The sequence below is a fragment of the Teleopsis dalmanni genome, chromosome 2 (genome assembly GCF_002237135.1).
Source record: "Teleopsis dalmanni isolate 2A chromosome 2, ASM223713v2, whole genome shotgun sequence".
Lineage (NCBI taxonomy): Eukaryota > Metazoa > Arthropoda > Insecta > Diptera > Diopsidae > Teleopsis > Teleopsis dalmanni.
Window position 1 is genome coordinate 52,966,456 of NC_051847.1, and position 18,962 is coordinate 52,985,417.

General features: G+C 27.3%; 1 protein-coding gene across 1 annotated transcript; it reads left to right on the top strand.

The window, feature by feature from the left end:
• The first annotated feature begins 221 nt into the window (after nt 1-221).
• LOC119677716 (glycine receptor subunit alpha-2-like) lies at nt 222-17,325 on the top strand. Its single transcript, XM_038089175.1, has 9 exons — nt 222-354; nt 4,099-4,169; nt 9,537-9,636; nt 9,713-9,867; nt 14,307-14,462; nt 14,535-14,905; nt 14,994-15,122; nt 15,243-15,347; nt 16,875-17,325. The coding sequence occupies exons 1-9, from the start codon at nt 296-298 to the stop codon at nt 17,085-17,087; spliced, it is 1,359 nt and encodes a 452-aa protein (XP_037945103.1). The 5' UTR covers nt 222-295; the 3' UTR covers nt 17,088-17,325.
• Nucleotides 17,326-18,962: the final 1,637 nt, after the last annotated feature.

Genomic DNA, 18,962 nt, shown 5'->3' on the forward strand with positions numbered 1-18,962 from the left:
TAATAATAATTATAATTATATATGTGATATAATGTGCATTTCAAATTCTATATAATATATTATTTACATTTGTTAAAATAATTTTTATAATTAAATGTATAAGTTTTTAGAATTTCAGTGAATATAAGTGGAGATATGTGATATATGCATTAAAAAATTGATTCAAGTGAAGTTAAATAATAAATCTAATAAATAATAAAATAAATTATGAAATTCCCAAATCGAAGTAGAATGAGATGAGTTCTGGTTTTAATCTTAATTTTTTATAATTCCCCTCCATTGTGTCCTTATCATAATGTTTGATAAATACTCAAACTTTTTCTTATCAATCAGTTTGGGATTTGCATTGATGTGGTAAGTACATAATAATAAAAAAAAATAAATATTTAAAAAAAAATTGTACCTAAAAATTAATAATATATTAATTATATTATATTATAAATAAATTATATATTTTTTTTCTATTATTGAGATTTTATATAGTTTATATAGTTTATTTGACAATACTCGAAACGCTGTATGGTCGCTAAAAATTCAATTAATTAAAATAATATAAAATGAATTTTTGTTGTTGTAGTTCACTACACTGTTCGAAAAACCTCTCATAGTTTAAAAATATATATTGAATTAAATAAGTAATAGATACAATTTGATAAATCAGTTTAAGAATCAACATATAGTAAAATTTTAATTCTATATTAATGTAATAGATTTTGGTTTTCATAAAGTTAAACTCAAATCACTTAAGCATTAAAGTTCTAGATAACAGATAACAACTTCGTAACTTTCTTAACTGAACAGTCCTTGAGCAACATATTTGTTTTCGTAAATCGTAAATATAATTTTCTAATAACAATTCCCTTATTACGGATAGTTCACTTGAGCCGGTGTCAATCAGCAGCTCTGCACTATTTTATGGATTAACCTGTTAGTGTGTCTATAATGTCAATTTTATGGAAATGTGAGGTGATTTTAATATTTTTATGAGTCTAATTAGTTTGTTAGTGTGCAAAGATCCAAATTCAACAAAAAAATGTATACTGATATATATACTGATATAAAAACTGAGCGGTGTAATTAAATTATTTGATGGTAATTTGATGATAATCAAGTTTAATTACGATTTGATTTGTTTAAATAAAAGTTACTAAATAGGAGTATATTTTTAAAGATTTATAGTTGGAAATATTAATACATACCTTTTGTTTACTTTTTTTTTAAATAATTTAAGTAAAACTTCATTAATTCTTAATTACACTAATCTCCCATGATCATGGTTTACATGTATGTGTTATGTTATATTTATATGTCATATTACAAATCAACAATACAGATATTTATATTTTTATATACTTTTCAGTAAAAATTAAAACTACTATCCAAAATGTCTTTTTATCCGACCAAGAAGAAACATCGCAGTTACAAAAATTATTGGTTTTTCTATTGACATAAAAAAGTAATTACCAATTGCAATATATAAGATGTATATTAGGACAAATGACATACTCAGGAACATCAAGATTGATCCCATCAAAAAATACATAAAGGATAGAGCCCTGAAATTATTTGCGCAATCTGACAGACTTACTAACACCGCGTTACCAAATCTGAAAATGGTTACAGGCTCCTCGGGAAGGTATGCAGATCTGAGGTCAATTATTGCTTAGTCTGATGAAGTGATAAACAATAATCTAGTCAAGGTGTAGAGAGGGGTTTTGTAGAAACCTCGAGTTAAAAAAGAGTATAAGTACTTAAGTGCACTAACTCAAAACAGTTTCAACATAATTATAATAATATAATTCAAAATAGAATCTTTGACTTACATATTTGTAATATTGCATTTGAAACCCCTTTTGTAATCACTCAATATTGAGAGAGAGTGATATTTTAATCTTATTACACGTTCTTTTTGATTGATGTCAATTTTTATCAGTTATGCTATTTACGAGTTTTGGACATAATTTTTTATTAATTAGAATGCCAACTGTCAATAATAATCTTGTTGGTACCCTATTCTGGACTCCTTATTCATTGTAATTCTGCTAGAGATATCTATATTGACACTTTATTTTAAAAGCTATTGTTATGTAAATGTTTTCGGAAAAATCTCAACAAATTCAATCGCGTGCAGTATATAAGAAAATTCATCAGTAAAAATAGAAAGCCATACGCCAATCAGTCTAATAAAAATTAATACTGGATTAATTTAAGCGCTAGCATAGTGCAATAACATGTTACACTCGATAATGCTTACTGGATTAAAAACCTTTTAATTAATTGATAATTTGTTTGTTATATAATGATAATGGATTCTTTTTATAATAAGTGTACATTTATTATTTGTGTAATTTCTGAAAGATAATAGATGACATCTGGTATTTTTTGTTATAATGCAAACTAGAACGTCGTATATGTGCTTTGCATTCGAGAAATCACAATTTGAAAACGTCAAAAAGTCCGGGCTTAATATTATTGTGTCGACAGTAATTCTACTGCTATCTATAAATTGCACTCTGCTCTTATAAAGATATTTTTTTCCTATTATTTTATTGTTACTACATTTGCAGTGACACTGCATTTATTCAAAAGAAGCTTAATCAAGTTTTTAACTGATTCATGCAATCCTCCATTAACTATGTAGAAACGTTACTTATTGTGTTTGCAGCTACATGACTGCCTGAAGTTACTGTGTATCATAAATAGTCATTAAATATTTTCAAACTTATGATAGAATATTAGATACTGTTGTTAATGATGTTGAGATTACACTATAACCAATGCAACATATCTTTAAAATCAATAATGTGTTAAACTGAAAACAATAGTGCGATTCGCGGTCGTCTTAAAACATAACAATCACTTATATTTTAAATATGTTTGTTTTAGTAAATAATATTTGCTTGTAATTATATGAGTCCCAACTAAACCTTTGGAATAACAACTGACAGCGGTGCAGGAGCTGGTATTGAAAAAAGAATCAAAAAAGCAAAAAATGCTTTGCCAATCTTGCTCGCGTATGGAAAACAGCATCAAATCAACTAGAATCAAAGATAAAAATATTCAGTTCTGCTATATCGGAACGAAACTTGGCATACCACTTCTTCGATTCTATAAAATCGCTTTGTCAATCGCTACCTAAGAAGAATAGTAGGAATCTGCTGGCCAAGAATAATCACAAATGAACGATTGTGGTGTATCACAAATCAGACGGAGATCAGCAAAGAAATAATTAAGCGCAAATACGGTTGACTAGGCCATACTCTACGTAAAGACAGATCGGCAATTTCACACGCTGCACTTGAATGGAACCCTCAAAGTAAAAGAAGTGTAGGAAGCGCTAGAACGACGTGGAGACGTACTATTGTACGGAAAACATCTAAATCGATTAACGAATTACGATAAATAGCCAGAAATAGAGGAAATTGAAAATTAATAAATAGGCTAAGTTCTTAATTATTGTAATTAATAACATGCCAAAAATAAAAAAATAATAAAATAATATGAGTCACAAAATTGCTAAGCTTTATCTTCATAATTAACACATAGTACATAAAGGCCCTAAATATGCTTAATGGGTTAACATTTGAACTATAATATGTTTACTGTCATTTTTTATATTGTTATAGGATATATTAATATTATTTATGCAATATATTTTTTGTATTATAAGTATATAAATTACACACAAATAGCAAAAAATAAGTTTTTATATATTTATTATTATTTATACTACTAAAGATTATTACATATGTTTAAAGTTATAAAACAAAAACAAATTTACCTACACAATTATTTATTAAATAAATTTAAACGCTCAACGTTCGCGGATTGTTTGTCCGCTTCTTCAGGAGCAAATTGATTCTAATTAGACTAAAGTTTGTGTAAATAAATAAACTAACATACTTGTATAAATTCTTATAAGAATGAGAAAGCTTCCAAACGTAAGTTCTCTTCAAATGGAATTTGTAGTTTTTTGAGTTGTCAAATTGCAAGAGTGCAATATTTACTTATATATATTTATTCCATTTACTTTTAATTCTTAATATTTAAAATTTTTTTTATATATTTATAATACAAAAAACTTTTCATTTTTTGCAGGGAATGCGCAGAGGCTTATGTTAATTACACGGCAAAGCCGCGTGTAGTCCTTCCACCAGATTATGTCAAGGGTAAATTATTTTTAATGTTAAATTATTAATTCTTTAGATTAAAATTTGTTTATAAATTTTAAAACAATTTTTTGTTTTTAAATACGATATAAATATTATTCCGGACGCTTTTATTTTACTTACTCAAAAATTAATATTTCCGAAATCACGATATGCCGCTGAAATACGCGACATGTTCACACGATATTCATGTGTAAATTTTTACTTTTTTAATATTTGTTCTCGATTTTAATTGTTAACTTTCCCCCCTCTTTATAAGTTTTTTATTACTTTCCTTTTTTGATTATAATAACTTTTAGTTAGTGAATTGCGTGACATCTCCGCCATCTCAGTAAATCGGCATTAGTACTCGTAGTACTGTTCTGTGCCAAAATGACAAACAAAGCATTGTGAGCCATGTCACTCTTTTAGAAACTTTTTTATGTTATGATATTGAATTAATTATGACTTAGCACATGTTTTTTTTATAATTATAATTTAAATAAATTACTTATTATGAACAAAATACAAAATCAATATTTTTCTCATTATTTTATTAATTCGCTTATTGGCTTATAGTATAAGTGTGACGTAGATGCAATTGGTTTCTCATGTTAACTTCACAAAATTGTTCACTTGGTGTGCTTAATGCAAAATTGAATGCCCACTTCATGGCATCATACCGTATTTATTGTTATTTTAATCTGGCATAATATTTTTCAAAACCTGATGCACCAGATTAACAAAAATGCGAAATGCAATAATAATAATAATATGGCCACACACCCTAGTGTTGCTATAGAAAAATATAGAATGGAATATAATGATAAGGACAGGATAAGATGTAGAAAGTAGTTCTGCAGAATATGAATCTGTCACAATGGAGATGAGGTACAAATGGGTGGGCTTAAATTTGTAAGTGCAATGCGATAGTATGCATACGTGAAATTTATGTAGTGTGGAACTACATGTTGGGTACGTACCAAGTATATACGCGTTTAATAACTTTTTAATATGTTTTTATATCCAAACCTGAGTAGAGCCAGAAAAAATGTAAAACCATTTACAATAGTTTTTGTTTCGGAGAACTCAAAGTGGTGATCTGCTGACAGCGGGTTAGCATTAAAATCATTTTCAGCATTTAATAACTTTTTAATATATTTTTATATGCGAATCTGAGTACAGCCAGAAAAAATTTGAAATCATTTACGTTAGCTTTTGTTTCGGAGAACTTAAAGTGGAGATCTGTTGACAAATGGTTAGCATTAAAATCAATTTCAGTTCCTCAAGCATACATTTGATATTTCTCCAATTAATCTCAAAACTGGTTACATGTCAAAAGAATGCTACTAACGAAAAATTTCAAATTTTGTACTTAGTTTCATATCATGTCAAAGGCAAGAAATGCATTTAGTGCATTTTCAGATAACGTGTTCAGATGATTCAATATCTATTTCACGAAAATTGCAAATTCTGATCTCTAAAATGCTTATTGTGTTGAGACTGAGACACCAGTCTGAATAGGTCCTATCAGAAACTTAATAAAATCAATCTAATTCAAATAAACAAAAAGTCTGTTTGAAACTGTCTTGCGTGGTTAATAAATTTCTTAGCATTTTCAAGACATCTAGTAGTTTTTAAATTGAGATTTCTCTCAGTATCTGCATTTTGCCATTATATGCCATCTGACCAGAGTACAGAATGGATTGGGTCCAATCAATTGATCCAATTCTTCGTTATGCGGGATATTCAGTTCCTTCGTTTGTTTGTGCACTTCATATCTCAAAAAGTCACGCGGCTACTGTAACTGAGTCCATTCTGCACGATAGGCAGTTGCAAAGCATTCCCTAAAAAATTTTGACAGAGTTTAACGATAGTAAGACTTCTTGATCAAAAAATTGTCCCGCCATAGGTAATTGCTGATAATTCCAGCTTCCAGATTAAAGCCTATATCTATTATCCGTCTACACTATTGATCAATGATATATCTATAGTACATATTATAAATGCAATTTATAATAGTATTATTTTTTTAAACTTATTTCTATCAACTATACGTTAAAAAAATATTTTGTCTGATATCTGAATAGATGTTTGACTGATAAAAATAATATTCCAAATTTAAGTGAAGTCTATTGTCGAAAATATTCTCTTATTGATGCCATATGAAAGATGTACATGAAACTTTTACCAAAAATACACTTATATCTTTTAAGTATTATAACCTAGCAATTTTTTCCGTCTACTGACAGACATTTACTTCTTTTGTTTTATTTAATAAAATACTATATTAAATAGCCTTAAAGTTTTATTGAAAGTTTGATTTTGTATGTAAGTCAGTAAATACAATAATATATTATTCCATACGACCTTCACACTAACATTAGAATGTCCTTTTTTTGAAAAATGGCCTACGTAATAGAACAAAAAAAAATATTGTATGTTTTACTTAAGTATTTCGAATTAAATACTTTTGTTTTTCTTTATTTGGTTTAGAATATGCAAATAAGAAGGTGGTGAGTTCTATTCAAATTTTCACATATTCAAATTACAAAACACCTTTAAGTGTTCGTGCCCATGTCCATTATCAGCAAATCAGAAATTGTTCAGGTTTTGTTTACGAAATACTTCATTTCATTGAAAAATTACCAAGTTCGAGGACATTCAAACTTTGCTGATTTCTCTCTTTAGAAATCGATAATATTGTACATATATATTGTAAAGTCATTAGCAGTCACTTTTTATTATATATTATATTTTACCTTAATAAAGATATCTAAAATTATTATCCGAATCACTTTAATGCATTAATTGACACTTATTGTTTATTTGGTAATTATATCTTAAAACTGATATAGTTTTAATATAGAATTTCAATTTCTTCAAAAAAAAATTATATACCAATAAAGCATTACCTTATTTATCATCTTAATACAATTTCACAAATAAACTTTTTAGCTTCTTAGTATTTTATTAAGATATATCCTTAGAAATAGAAATATTTCGGATGACCTCCTTTGAACTCAGTGTTTTAATCGACTTCCTTCACATTAAAACTCCTTTCCATATGCTTTCCGCATTTATCATAGTATGGGTATTTTGTCTTACAATATATCATTCCAAACGCGTATGATGTACGCTTATGTGAGCTATTGTGCCAGACCCTGTTAATTATTCTTGATAATATGATATGCAATTATTCTATACAGTTTCAATTCATACGCATAATAATCTTTACCTTGTCCATAAGACATTAGTGATATTATTTTGCATTTGTAGATAGAATAGTATCCAAATAGTAATTCTCAATAATATACCTTGTAATTATTCCGAATTGTATCTGTGCAGTTCAGCAATTAGATCTATATCATATGACTTTTTAAGTTTACAAGCTTTCGGCCTTTTCAAAAGGTCTATTTAATGTATATTTCATTGTTAGTATTGTTTTATTCTGAACTTTGATAAAAAATGTGAGAAGTATTTCTTGGTTGTCGATTTTTAACTAATATCCATTAAATAATGGAAGTGGATGTAGTTAAAATTTGAAATTGTACACTACTTGCAAGATGCAATATTTGAATGAATGTTAAGGATCGGATCAGTTGCCTGCAGGCGACTTAACTTTAAAAATACGTTGAACTACTGCATTGTGTTCGTACCGCTACCGTACATCCTAAATTCTTACAAATGACATAAGATATTAATTTTAAACATTGTCTAGATTGATTTACTATTTATATATGTTTGTCAACATTTTTACTTACTTTTAAAGTTTACAGGAATGCTGTTTATTGTAAATTGTTTAGTTTTTTGTTGACAATGGATAATTATTTTTTGTCCGTGATAAGTGGTTTAATTATATATTTATAACTTATCAAACTCTCTCAGATAACTTGAACAATACCAATATATAATATTTAGTCTATACATAAGAAAGAACAAATCATGCAACAAATAATGCCTCTACGAATAGAATAGTTTTGAAATTTAACAATTAAAAATAAAAAAAAATATATAATTAATTAATTAATTCAATTATTCTACAGCTGGTTTATGGTTTCGTTCTAATATATAAATACAGCAAGTAAAATTGTTAATAAAAACTTTCATAGCAAAAGTAACAAAACTCCAGCAAAATATGCGAACATAAAAAGTCAAGTACGGCTTTGGATCACTTGGTTAAGGTGCGCTGATTCTGAGCTTCATATTTGGCAGGACACGAGTTCGATTCCTGGTACTTTGCAGTCTCAAAAATAATTATTTACGAATAATTAAATATAAGAATTATTTCCAAGACCACTGATGAAGGGTATTTGGCAATACTCGAAACAGCTGTATGGTCAGCCAAAAATTCAATTAATTAAAATAATTTTAAAAAAAAAATTGTTTATTGTTGTTTCACTTCTGTTCGAAAACCTCTTTATATTTAGTTTATCCAATTACGATTTTTAAGCTAAATAAATAGCATAAATAGCTGAAATGGTTTTAATGCGACAAGTTACCCAGTACTTAAAAGTGGTTTTCTTTTTTTTTTTTGTGTCTCTTCCTAGTGGAACTTCAGCATTATCTCTTTTTTGTTTTTCACTTTTGATTCTCACTTTATGACAACGATACAGTTTAGACAGACAATGATTATTTTCAGTTATCGCTGTCGTTTCAACAATATTTATCGCTGTCGTTTCACCGATAATTACCGCTGTCGTTTCAGTATCAGTGAAGGGTACTGAAACGACCCTTCACGAAATATGCCCGAGGTAAAGCATGTCCGTCATAACAGAAGACTTAGATCCCGGCGCTATTCCGATACTATTTGAAGTGTGAATGGTAGTAAATGAGGTTCACTTGTGAATCTGGTACCACGGGGATCGGTACCCGCAGCTTTGACTATTCTGACCAATTAACGTTGGCAGTATCGTGGTGACTGTGGTTAATGTCCAAACTTACTTGGGAAGAATGATTGTATTTTATTCAGCGTGGAGTTGCATATTCACACCGGGTGCTGAGACCCAAAAATCAGCAGAGGTTGAATGGACCTACCCGCTTACCAAAGGGGGAGTTATATCAAACATAATTTCATGACTTCATTTAGTACTTCAATTCCAAGAAATTTCTAAAGGGGCGTTTATTGACGCATTATCTTGACACATGTTTTCTTGAACACCGTGATTTCAGGTCTCCGCGACATAAAATTCCACACTAAATAACAGCAATGACTGTCACTTCTAGCATAGGTAATACTTTAAAGTATTATACGCCGTGAAAAATTTAATTATATTTACCATTTTATTTAAATTGATTTAAAATAATAATTATTTCTCAATAAATGTATTGAGATGTAAATCTAATAAATTTTTATATTAATTTAAAATATTTTGGTTTTTCTTTAAGAAATACGACCGCCTTCGAAACGAGGATCACCAGTGATAGTAGATTTTAGTATATTTGTTGTAGATATTAATTCAATTAATGTGGAGGATATGGACTTCAGGTAAGTGAACATATATACAATTTTAGGAGAGATAATTTTCTGCAAGTGTTATGTTTATTATATGTGCATGAAACAGAGTAGATATGTTCATACATCAGCGTTGGCTAGAATCGAGATTGGAAATTTCGGATGATATATTTGAAGAAGGAGATGATTATGTAACGTTACTTCCAGAATTTTTTGATAATTTATGGCAACCAGATCCTTACTTCCTGAATTCTAAAATAGCCGGTAAGTGCAAAATAAATTAGTTAAAAATTTTATTTATTTCATTAAAGCTTTTGGAATTTTAATATATCAAAAGTAGATTAAAGAATTTTTTTTCATAATCCATATTTCTATATTCAAGTAGATAACACATTTTGCTTTTTTATGTTAACGATTCCAATATTGAAAATCTCTTCCATTAAAGAGATACACATTGTTACTTCATTCGTAAACTCATCAATAGAAAATATGTTGTAGTGATCGTAATTTATGATTTTACTAACTCTTCATTTGTAATTAATACGTTATATCGAATATTTGCTTGTAATCTTACCTCCAACTAACTTCAAACTAACAACTTCAACAACTACAACAACGTGATTGCCAACGTTCACGCCTATACTTCATTAGGATTTGGGAGTCCATATATTTCTTCAACTTCCCTACTCCGCTACAAGAATGAAAGAGAAACTAAAAATTTACATCTGAAAAAAACTTTAAGTATAGTATAACCATAATTCTTTGTGTTTTTGCAAAATCAAAAAAAATTATCAAAAACAATTTAAATATAAAAAAATCACAAAATTCAAATTTAAAAACAAAAATGTTCACAAAGAAATAATAAAAATCATTGAGGGGAGACTTAAAAGAGTAAAAAGCGCCCCAATACTTATAAGCAATATTTGTTTTTATATATATTATTTAAAATTTAATTACTTAACAGTTAATAATTTTAATAAATAACATTTTATGCACCTGCACATTATTGAATGGATTTAACTTTAATGCACTTCGCTTATAATATATATAATATATCTATATCATTATTATTTTGATATACCGTGTTTTCATTCTTAATAATATTTCTTCTTAAAAAATTTTTAATAGCAATTTAATTTACTTTTATGCATCTTTGAATTTAGTTTAAAAAATTTTTAATTCCAATATTTTTAATTTTTATCTAAAATTAACACATAATGTGAAAGAAACATATTGAGTTTCTAAAGAAAACATCATAGACCATCTAAACTATCCATATCTATCGTATCCGTACACATCTATTCAAGCTTGGTTATATTTCTCTGGGTCTGTGTCTGTGTCTATGTCAAAGATTAAGAACAATTTTTTTGAGAATGGAACTTTCTAAGAATTTATTGGAAAAATCCAAAGTAATACTATATTTTATAACAAATGCGAGTAAATTGGTAAGTTATACAATCTCGACTTATTTGAAGACTATATTCTTAAAAAGCTTCAGGAAAACGATAGTTTAAAAATTTTTGAGAGAAATGAACGATAACATGTATAGATATTTTAATAACGACCTTTAAGAAGTGGTTTTTATTTATATTCCACTATTTTTTACAAATATTCAAATAAAATATGATGTGAAATGTGTATAGATATATGAAATAATTTTTGAATCAAAATGGCTCCTCAGATTTAAATATAGATATAAGAATTGTTTATTATAATTTTTTTTTATGTTAAAAACTATTTTAGTTGTTAGCATGTCCTTCCAAAATCTGAATTATAATAATAGTTGCATCACTATATTTTATCAGTCAAAATTAATAAAACTTGACTCTACTTGTCTTAATTCAAGACACTCCTTGTAATGTGACAAACTTTTGTATGTATTTATAAATACCGAAATACTGAAGTATTTAAACAAATTTAAATATTTCTTTAGGAATATTTGAAATATTTGCCCTTTGAACAAAGGGCAGTTATATATGTTTTGTACTTAAAGACTATAAAATCCAGTGAGAGTGTATCACTGCTACAGAAATATGTTATAGTGTAGTTTGTCATTTTAGTATATACAATTTAAACACACAGAACTCCATACTTTATAAAAATCAGAAATAAAATTGCCTGAACAGTTATACTATTAAAAATATCTACTCAGAAAGTTGAACTAAAATAAGATATGAAAAAAGTGCATCCATTATAAAGATAATTGGCGTTACTCTGCACTGTGTCTCCCCTTAAGGACACGTTATTTATTTTTTAATCACAATTTCACATGCAAATAAATACACACCTATGCACAAGCTTTTATAATAAATCAATTTTTATTTTAAAAGAGATTTAGAAGACAAATTATCTTTAGATAAAGCTATCTATAACCTTTATCTTTTTTCAAAGATTTGAGATCATTTAACACTATGCTTATAAACATCCACAGCTTATTTATCAGAAAGAATAAAATCTTTTACATGACTAAACAAAACTCCATGATAACGGCCACCATATACAGTTGCGTAAACAAGGAGGAACTTGGGTCCAGCCCCCGACGCAAGATATAACGTATTATATTCAATTAAATTTTTATATATAAACTATAAATGAGTTTTAAGAAACCCTCCTTTTGCCTCTGTACACGTCAATGACTCTATTGCCGATAAAGCACTATAACGGCAAATACGGTATCTAACCTCTAAGGTATGATAAGTTTAGAACCTTCATCCGATTTTTGCTGTATTCAATTTTTTTATATGTTAATTTGATCATTTTATTATTTATTGTTTTTATATATTTTTATAAATTATTTATCATATATTTATACACATATATTTATTTTATATTTATTTTACATTAATAAAATATAATATTTAAAATATTCAGGATAATATATATTATGCGTAAACTTAGTCCAAAATTTATGGCACTCGGCAGAGCGTGCTATTAAAGTGGCAAAATTTATTTTATTTGATCGATGATTTTTTTATATTATATTTAACAATTCTGAATACTTTTTATATATCATGTACAACATTTACTTAAAATTGAGATTATTAACAGTTTTACGACCACAAAAATATTTTTAATATATTGAATTATTATTATTTTTAATTATTTTTAATAATCTATTTATTAATTATTTTTTATATTATTTTAATAATTATATTTTTAAAAATTTTTTTATTACAAAATAATTATTATTTATATTATGCATATATATATTGACCCTGATATAAAACGGAAGGTTCTTAATAGTTTTTCGAATTTTTCATAACATTTTATAATTATAATTAATTTTTTTGTGTATTTAATATTATATTGAATTGTAATTTATACTCAAATTAAAGAAACTTTACTATAGAAATGTTACTAAGTGAAATAACTAACAACAGTAATTTATTTAAAATTAGGTTCAAACCTTGGCACGTGGGGTCTAGGTTATACGGACAATTCAGCCAAAAATATTGACCTTCATTTTCGAAAATACAAAACGAATATTTTTTTTTAATATTTTTAAATAAACACTAAAAAACAGCACAATGTGTGGAATTGGAAATCGCTAAATTAGTGTAACCTTTGCCAGTGAAGAACACTAAAGGTCAACTAATCACTCTTACCTATCTCTTACCACTCTTGCCCTTAAATAATACTTTTACATATGCTGCATTAAATTACTTGTTTTCCATTTTTATGACTTCAATTTTTGTAGAACTTTTCTATCAAAACTTTCTTATAGCCAATTTTTTTAAAAAAGTATAGATTTGGTCAAAAATGTAGTCGGCGTTTTTTATCATAATTAAAATTTTTTTAATTTCAAAATCAACTCTATTATATCAGACACTTTTTATTTATTTCGATCACCTTTCCTCAAGAACATAAAACAAAAAAATTATATATCACAATTTTAAGTCAATACGCTACGATAATCACATTAAAACTTCTAAGTCAGGACCTTTCAATTTTTACCGCTTTGGTAGTCTAATTTTTTTTTAATTGATGGTTTTTAGTGATATTATAGCAATAGAAATTTGCATCAGCTCATAATGAAAGATACCTTTGTATACCTATCAAACATTCATGTTACGGCCAATCCCATAGGGATCGATAATTTCATCAACCATTTCGATAATAGTCGACCAGACAGTGTAGCATCTTTGACACCTAAATTTTTAAAATGAAAGCAAATAAACTTTCTTGACAGTTGATTGTGGCACCTTTATAATCAGCAACAAAAATCTCTTTACATATCAGTGCTAAATTTTTTTATTATTGTAGAAAAATTGTAAAATATACCAATTATGTTAAACTAAAAAGTTTCAAGACGAAATAAATCATTAGAGCACATTTGCTATATATGAAAGAAACTACTCCAGAAAGCTATATATGACGACCTCAAATCTTTCAAGCTGAGTTCCACAAATTTTTAGTATGTTTAAAATTTTAAAAATAAATTAGCTTCACTAAACGATAATATGCACTACTTTATGCATTTTTTTTAATCAAATAATTTAAACTTAAAATAATTATATTGCACATATGTACCTGTTTTATTTGTGTATGTACTATATATTCTGAATCATTTTTGGAAATAGTATGTTTCCTTTATTTTTATAAATTATTTTTTGTCATTATAAAAGAATTCAATCGAACAACTAATAAAACATACTTTACTCTGCATTTTTCCAAATTTTTTTGCTTTATGTTTTTCTTTCTAGAAATTGCCACATTAACCCATAAATTCACATCGGTAACCTTGTACAAGAACAAGACAGTACGTTATGCAGCCAGAATGCATGCTATCATTGCTTGCCAAATGGAGTTTCAGTTGTATCCTATGGACATTCAAGTCTGTCCTATATATATCGAAAGTTGTAAGTACAATTAATCAAAATAAAAATAAAATCTGTGTGATTTGTTTTATTTATAAATATATATATTTTTAGTCTCATCAAATAATCAAAAAGTAAAATTACGCTGGTCTGATTCTGGTGTTACTCTTAATCCAGAACTTAAATTGCTACAATATAATCTAGGTCAACCACTAGAGTTGGAAGAAAGTGATGGATATATGCCTGAAAAAGTGGGAAACTTTTCACGATTAACTGTGTACTTCCGTTTTGAAAGACAAATCGGACATCATTTAATACAAACTTTTGCACCGTCCTCACTGGTTGTGATGTTATCATGGTTTAGTTTCTGGCTTGGTTTAGATGCTATACCAGGACGAGTCACATTACTTGTTACTTGTATGTTAACTCTGGTAACAATGTTTACTGGACTGAGAGCCGACATACCACCTGTGGCATACGTAAAAGTAAGTAAAATCAAAATTTTATTATTGGTAAAATATATTTTAAATTTTGTTAACGCCTTTTTGTTTTTGTTTTTGTTTATTTAATTAGGCCCTTGACCTGTGGATGGCCGGCTGCATGGTATCGGTGTTTGCTGCCTTGGCAGAGTTTGTTGTGGTAAAAGTGTTGGACGTTCAATATCAGTACCAAGTGAATAAAATGCCAAAGGTTTTGCCAATGGTAAGCTACAATTATTTCAATCAAGACAGTGTAATTTTTTTAATGAAAACAATATCAAACAAATTTGCATACAATTTTGCATATTCTTATAATTTTTTTTTTTTGTTTTTTTTTTTGCAGCGCATAAGTAACATGGAAAAAGGGCAATGTGCAACGGTAGCAAGTTGGGAAGGTGGCGCTGTACGGTCACGAAAAGCTACACAAACGCCAACTACACCAGGCCAGGTAAATTACACAAGAAGTAATACATAATGTTAAAAAATATATATAAAGTATATAAAACCTTGACTTAGATTATCTAAAAAAAATGCTTTACCTGCTTAGGACTTTCTGCAATGCGGAATTTAACTAGATGAGAAGGTAAAAGCGGCAATTCGATTGAGAAATACTAAAAATATTCTTATCCTTTTATATTTTCAAGTACAATACTTAAATGACATATAATGTCATAACTCTAAATTTCATTCTAACAATATTTCTCCACTGAATACTGTCACTAAGGCTAACCATTATATAAAATGTCCTTAACATTACTTATACAGCATAATAATAATTTTACAAATACAATGTATTTAAAACGCTATCTTGAGAAGTTTCATACTCGTACTACTTGAAGTTTTACTCCGAATAGACACGAAATTTATGCTAAATACTTATAAAAACATTTTGTAGATATTTTTTATTGAATAAAATTTAAATAAATAATTTAAACATCAAATTAAATTTATTGCAAACATTAATTTAAGTGGTTTAAACAAATCCAGTAAGTTCTGATCGGACATAAAATTGTCCTCCAGGTGCTTCTGCTTAGACGTGCTTTTCTAATCTATCACATCAAGTGCAGTAAATGCTCTCCTAACTTAACTTACTCGGACCGTCTTATTTAGTGAAACATCGTATTCCATTCTGATAACATGTCCAAGCTATAAAAGCCTTTAAAAGTAATTTTATTGAACATGTATTTAAAGTGAATGTGACAGCAAAGATCATAAGTTTTATAGTTTTTTCATCTAGTCTGATCCATAAACTAGGATAAGATTAGATGGAAAAGATGGCTTTTTCATCATCTAGATTTAGCCAGAAAGCCAACAAAAAATTTTTTTGTAATTTTTAAATTAAATTTAATATAATAACTAATATATTTTTGTAACATTTATTGTTTATTGTAAAATTTAAAGCAGTATATCTACCAGCCAAACATTTTTGCTAGTAAACTATAAACTTACGTCTAATGGCTTTACTTTATTCCCTGACAACTTAGCAAAATAAGTACATATTTACTTAAAACAAAATATATAATAAATTTGTATCGATATGGTTATCAGTTACATAGCGAAGAAGACTTGAGAAGCTGAAAATAACGCCCTAAGCTTCCGATATGGATCGTATATGAAATACGATTATTAATATGTATATTTATACATATAGATGTTCATTACTAATGCATCGTGGGTGTACAACAAATTAATTTTTTTCTAAATTAACAAAATTAATTGAAATACAACTCCCTTCCCGCTCCTCTAAATATTTTTATAGCTATGGACCTCGTCGGCATCTGTTTCGTCCAAAGATCAATCAGCATTGCACTTCCTTTTCCATGTTGCTGCACCCTACAAAAGGATATGTAACATGAGCTAGTTGTACAGAATTTATGTCATATGGCAAACAAAAAATAAGCCTTAAGAAACATAATTTAATGTTTAAAACATTATTTTAAACAATTTATAAATATACTCATATTGTCTCTTTCAGACTTCACTACAGACATCACTACAAGGTAATGGTGGCCCTCCAAAACCAGCTCGAAGACAAAGCCTACTTTCAGTTGCCTGGACAGATACAGACACCGGAGTAGAAAAAATTATGTGGCGTGAAATAGACAAAGTGTCTCGTGCAGTTTTTCCTATTTTATTTTTTGTTTTTGTACTTTTGTATTGGCCAATATTGTTGATGAAGTCATCCTAGGATTTGGGGAGTTCCAGAATACATATTTCTGGACTCCGATAAATAAAAATAAAACGAATGTATAGTGTATAGACTTTAAAAAAATATTTGGAAAAGGAAGGAACAAATTAACTTAGTGACCTTATTTATATAAGAACGCTTTTAAAGCACAAAAGAACTAATCAATTACAAAAAATCATCCATTTATTCTAGACAACATTATTATTAGCTTGTATATAATTTTATTTTGTAGACTTAAATTTCTATATATTAAAAAGTAAATATTAACAATTATATATTTTCCAACATATATAAATTATATACTAGTATAAAAGAAGAAGTTTGCTTATATTTTCCAATGTCTTGCTAAATGATTTTCCAATATACATACTATATACATATTAATTTATATAAAATCTACAAAAATATAATAGTTTAATTATTACATTATTTTTGTATAATAATCTATTTATATATGAAGCTTTTTATTCGATATAAACTAAATTTAAGATTATATATAGTGTACATGCGAAAACTTAGTACGAAATTGATTACTTATATACTAATTTTTAAGTAGTTACGAGCTAAATATAAAATAAAATATATAATTACTGACCTAACAAATTCGGTGCTTTTAGAGATAATAATTTTATTACATACTAGAAATATAAAAGTAATTCTGTATTTCTCTGCTTTATTAAATATACTAAAAAAAATACAAATAAATAAATATATTTTCCTATATTTGTATTTAAATCCCACAAATATACTCACATAACTGTTACAAAAAGATATATCACTAATTCTCTACCTAAAAATTATCTATCAAACAAAAAATATTTTATTAAAGTGATTATGTATACACCTGATGTACCTTATTGTAATATAAACAAATACCATATAATAAAATACGCTTTAATTTTTAATATGAAATGTTTTTTTTTTTATTTTTAAACAAAAACATATATTTTCCAAATAAACATAATATTTAATCATGTTGGAAGAGTAGGTATATTCGTATAATAATAAGAACAAAAAAAATGTTTCCAAACATATTTAGATAAATGATTCCGACAACAGATATCTACAAGTATCCACCTACAAGAGAGAATAAAGACTAGTAACTATAAACAACCATTTGACATTCATTTGTTTTGACATTCATAATGTTTCTGAGAAGAAAAATAAAAATATTTTAAAAATTTATTATTTTCAAAATATATAAAGTCAGAATAACATATAGACATTAAGTAACGTATTAAAGCTTATAGAACATGATTAAATTTATATAATTTTAGTCAATTTTTAATTATAGCGCTTTATATGACTATATATTTATTCGGGTATACTTTCTTTCGTATCTTGGTTGAAGGAAAGATAGTGACAGCAACGTACGTAGCCAGGGAGGGCCTGAGATCCTGAAACTCACAAAATTTAATAGAAAGTGTATATTTATATTTATACCTAATTATTATTAATACATCATAACATAATTTAATGGTAAAAAAAAGTATAATCGATCCAGCATTTTATCTAAAAGCCCCACAAAACAAAAATCTGACGAGGTCCCTAGTGACAGTACTTTGATAATTTATTAAACAACATACGCATAATGTAGCATTAGGTGCATACGGTTTAAAATATTAATGAGCCTCTTGCGACATTATTAAATATTCTTTAATAGGAAAGATTAAAAGCTTTGAAATATAAACAACCCTTTAGCACTTGTTTGCGATAAAAGAGGTTTTCAAAAAAGAATCGTCACTTCACTTGAATCTTATTTACACTATAGATGTGATGTTTTAAACAAGCTCTACTTCAACAAAGATTTTAGGGAGCACACCGTAACAGCTGGGTTCTTCAAAAACTGCGGTACTGTATTGCATGAATATCAAC

Excerpts from the sequence above, each read along its gene's own strand:
- LOC119677716 (XM_038089175.1), top strand. The coding sequence starts at position 296 with ATGTTTGATAAATACTCAAACTTTTTCTTATCAATCAGTTTGGGATTT. Across the intron at positions 4,170-9,536 it reads TCCACCAGATTATGTCAAGG|AAATACGACCGCCTTCGAAA; the intron begins GTAAATTATTTT and ends TTTTTCTTTAAG. Across the intron at positions 15,348-16,874 it reads CGCCAACTACACCAGGCCAG|ACTTCACTACAGACATCACT; the intron begins GTAAATTACACA and ends TGTCTCTTTCAG.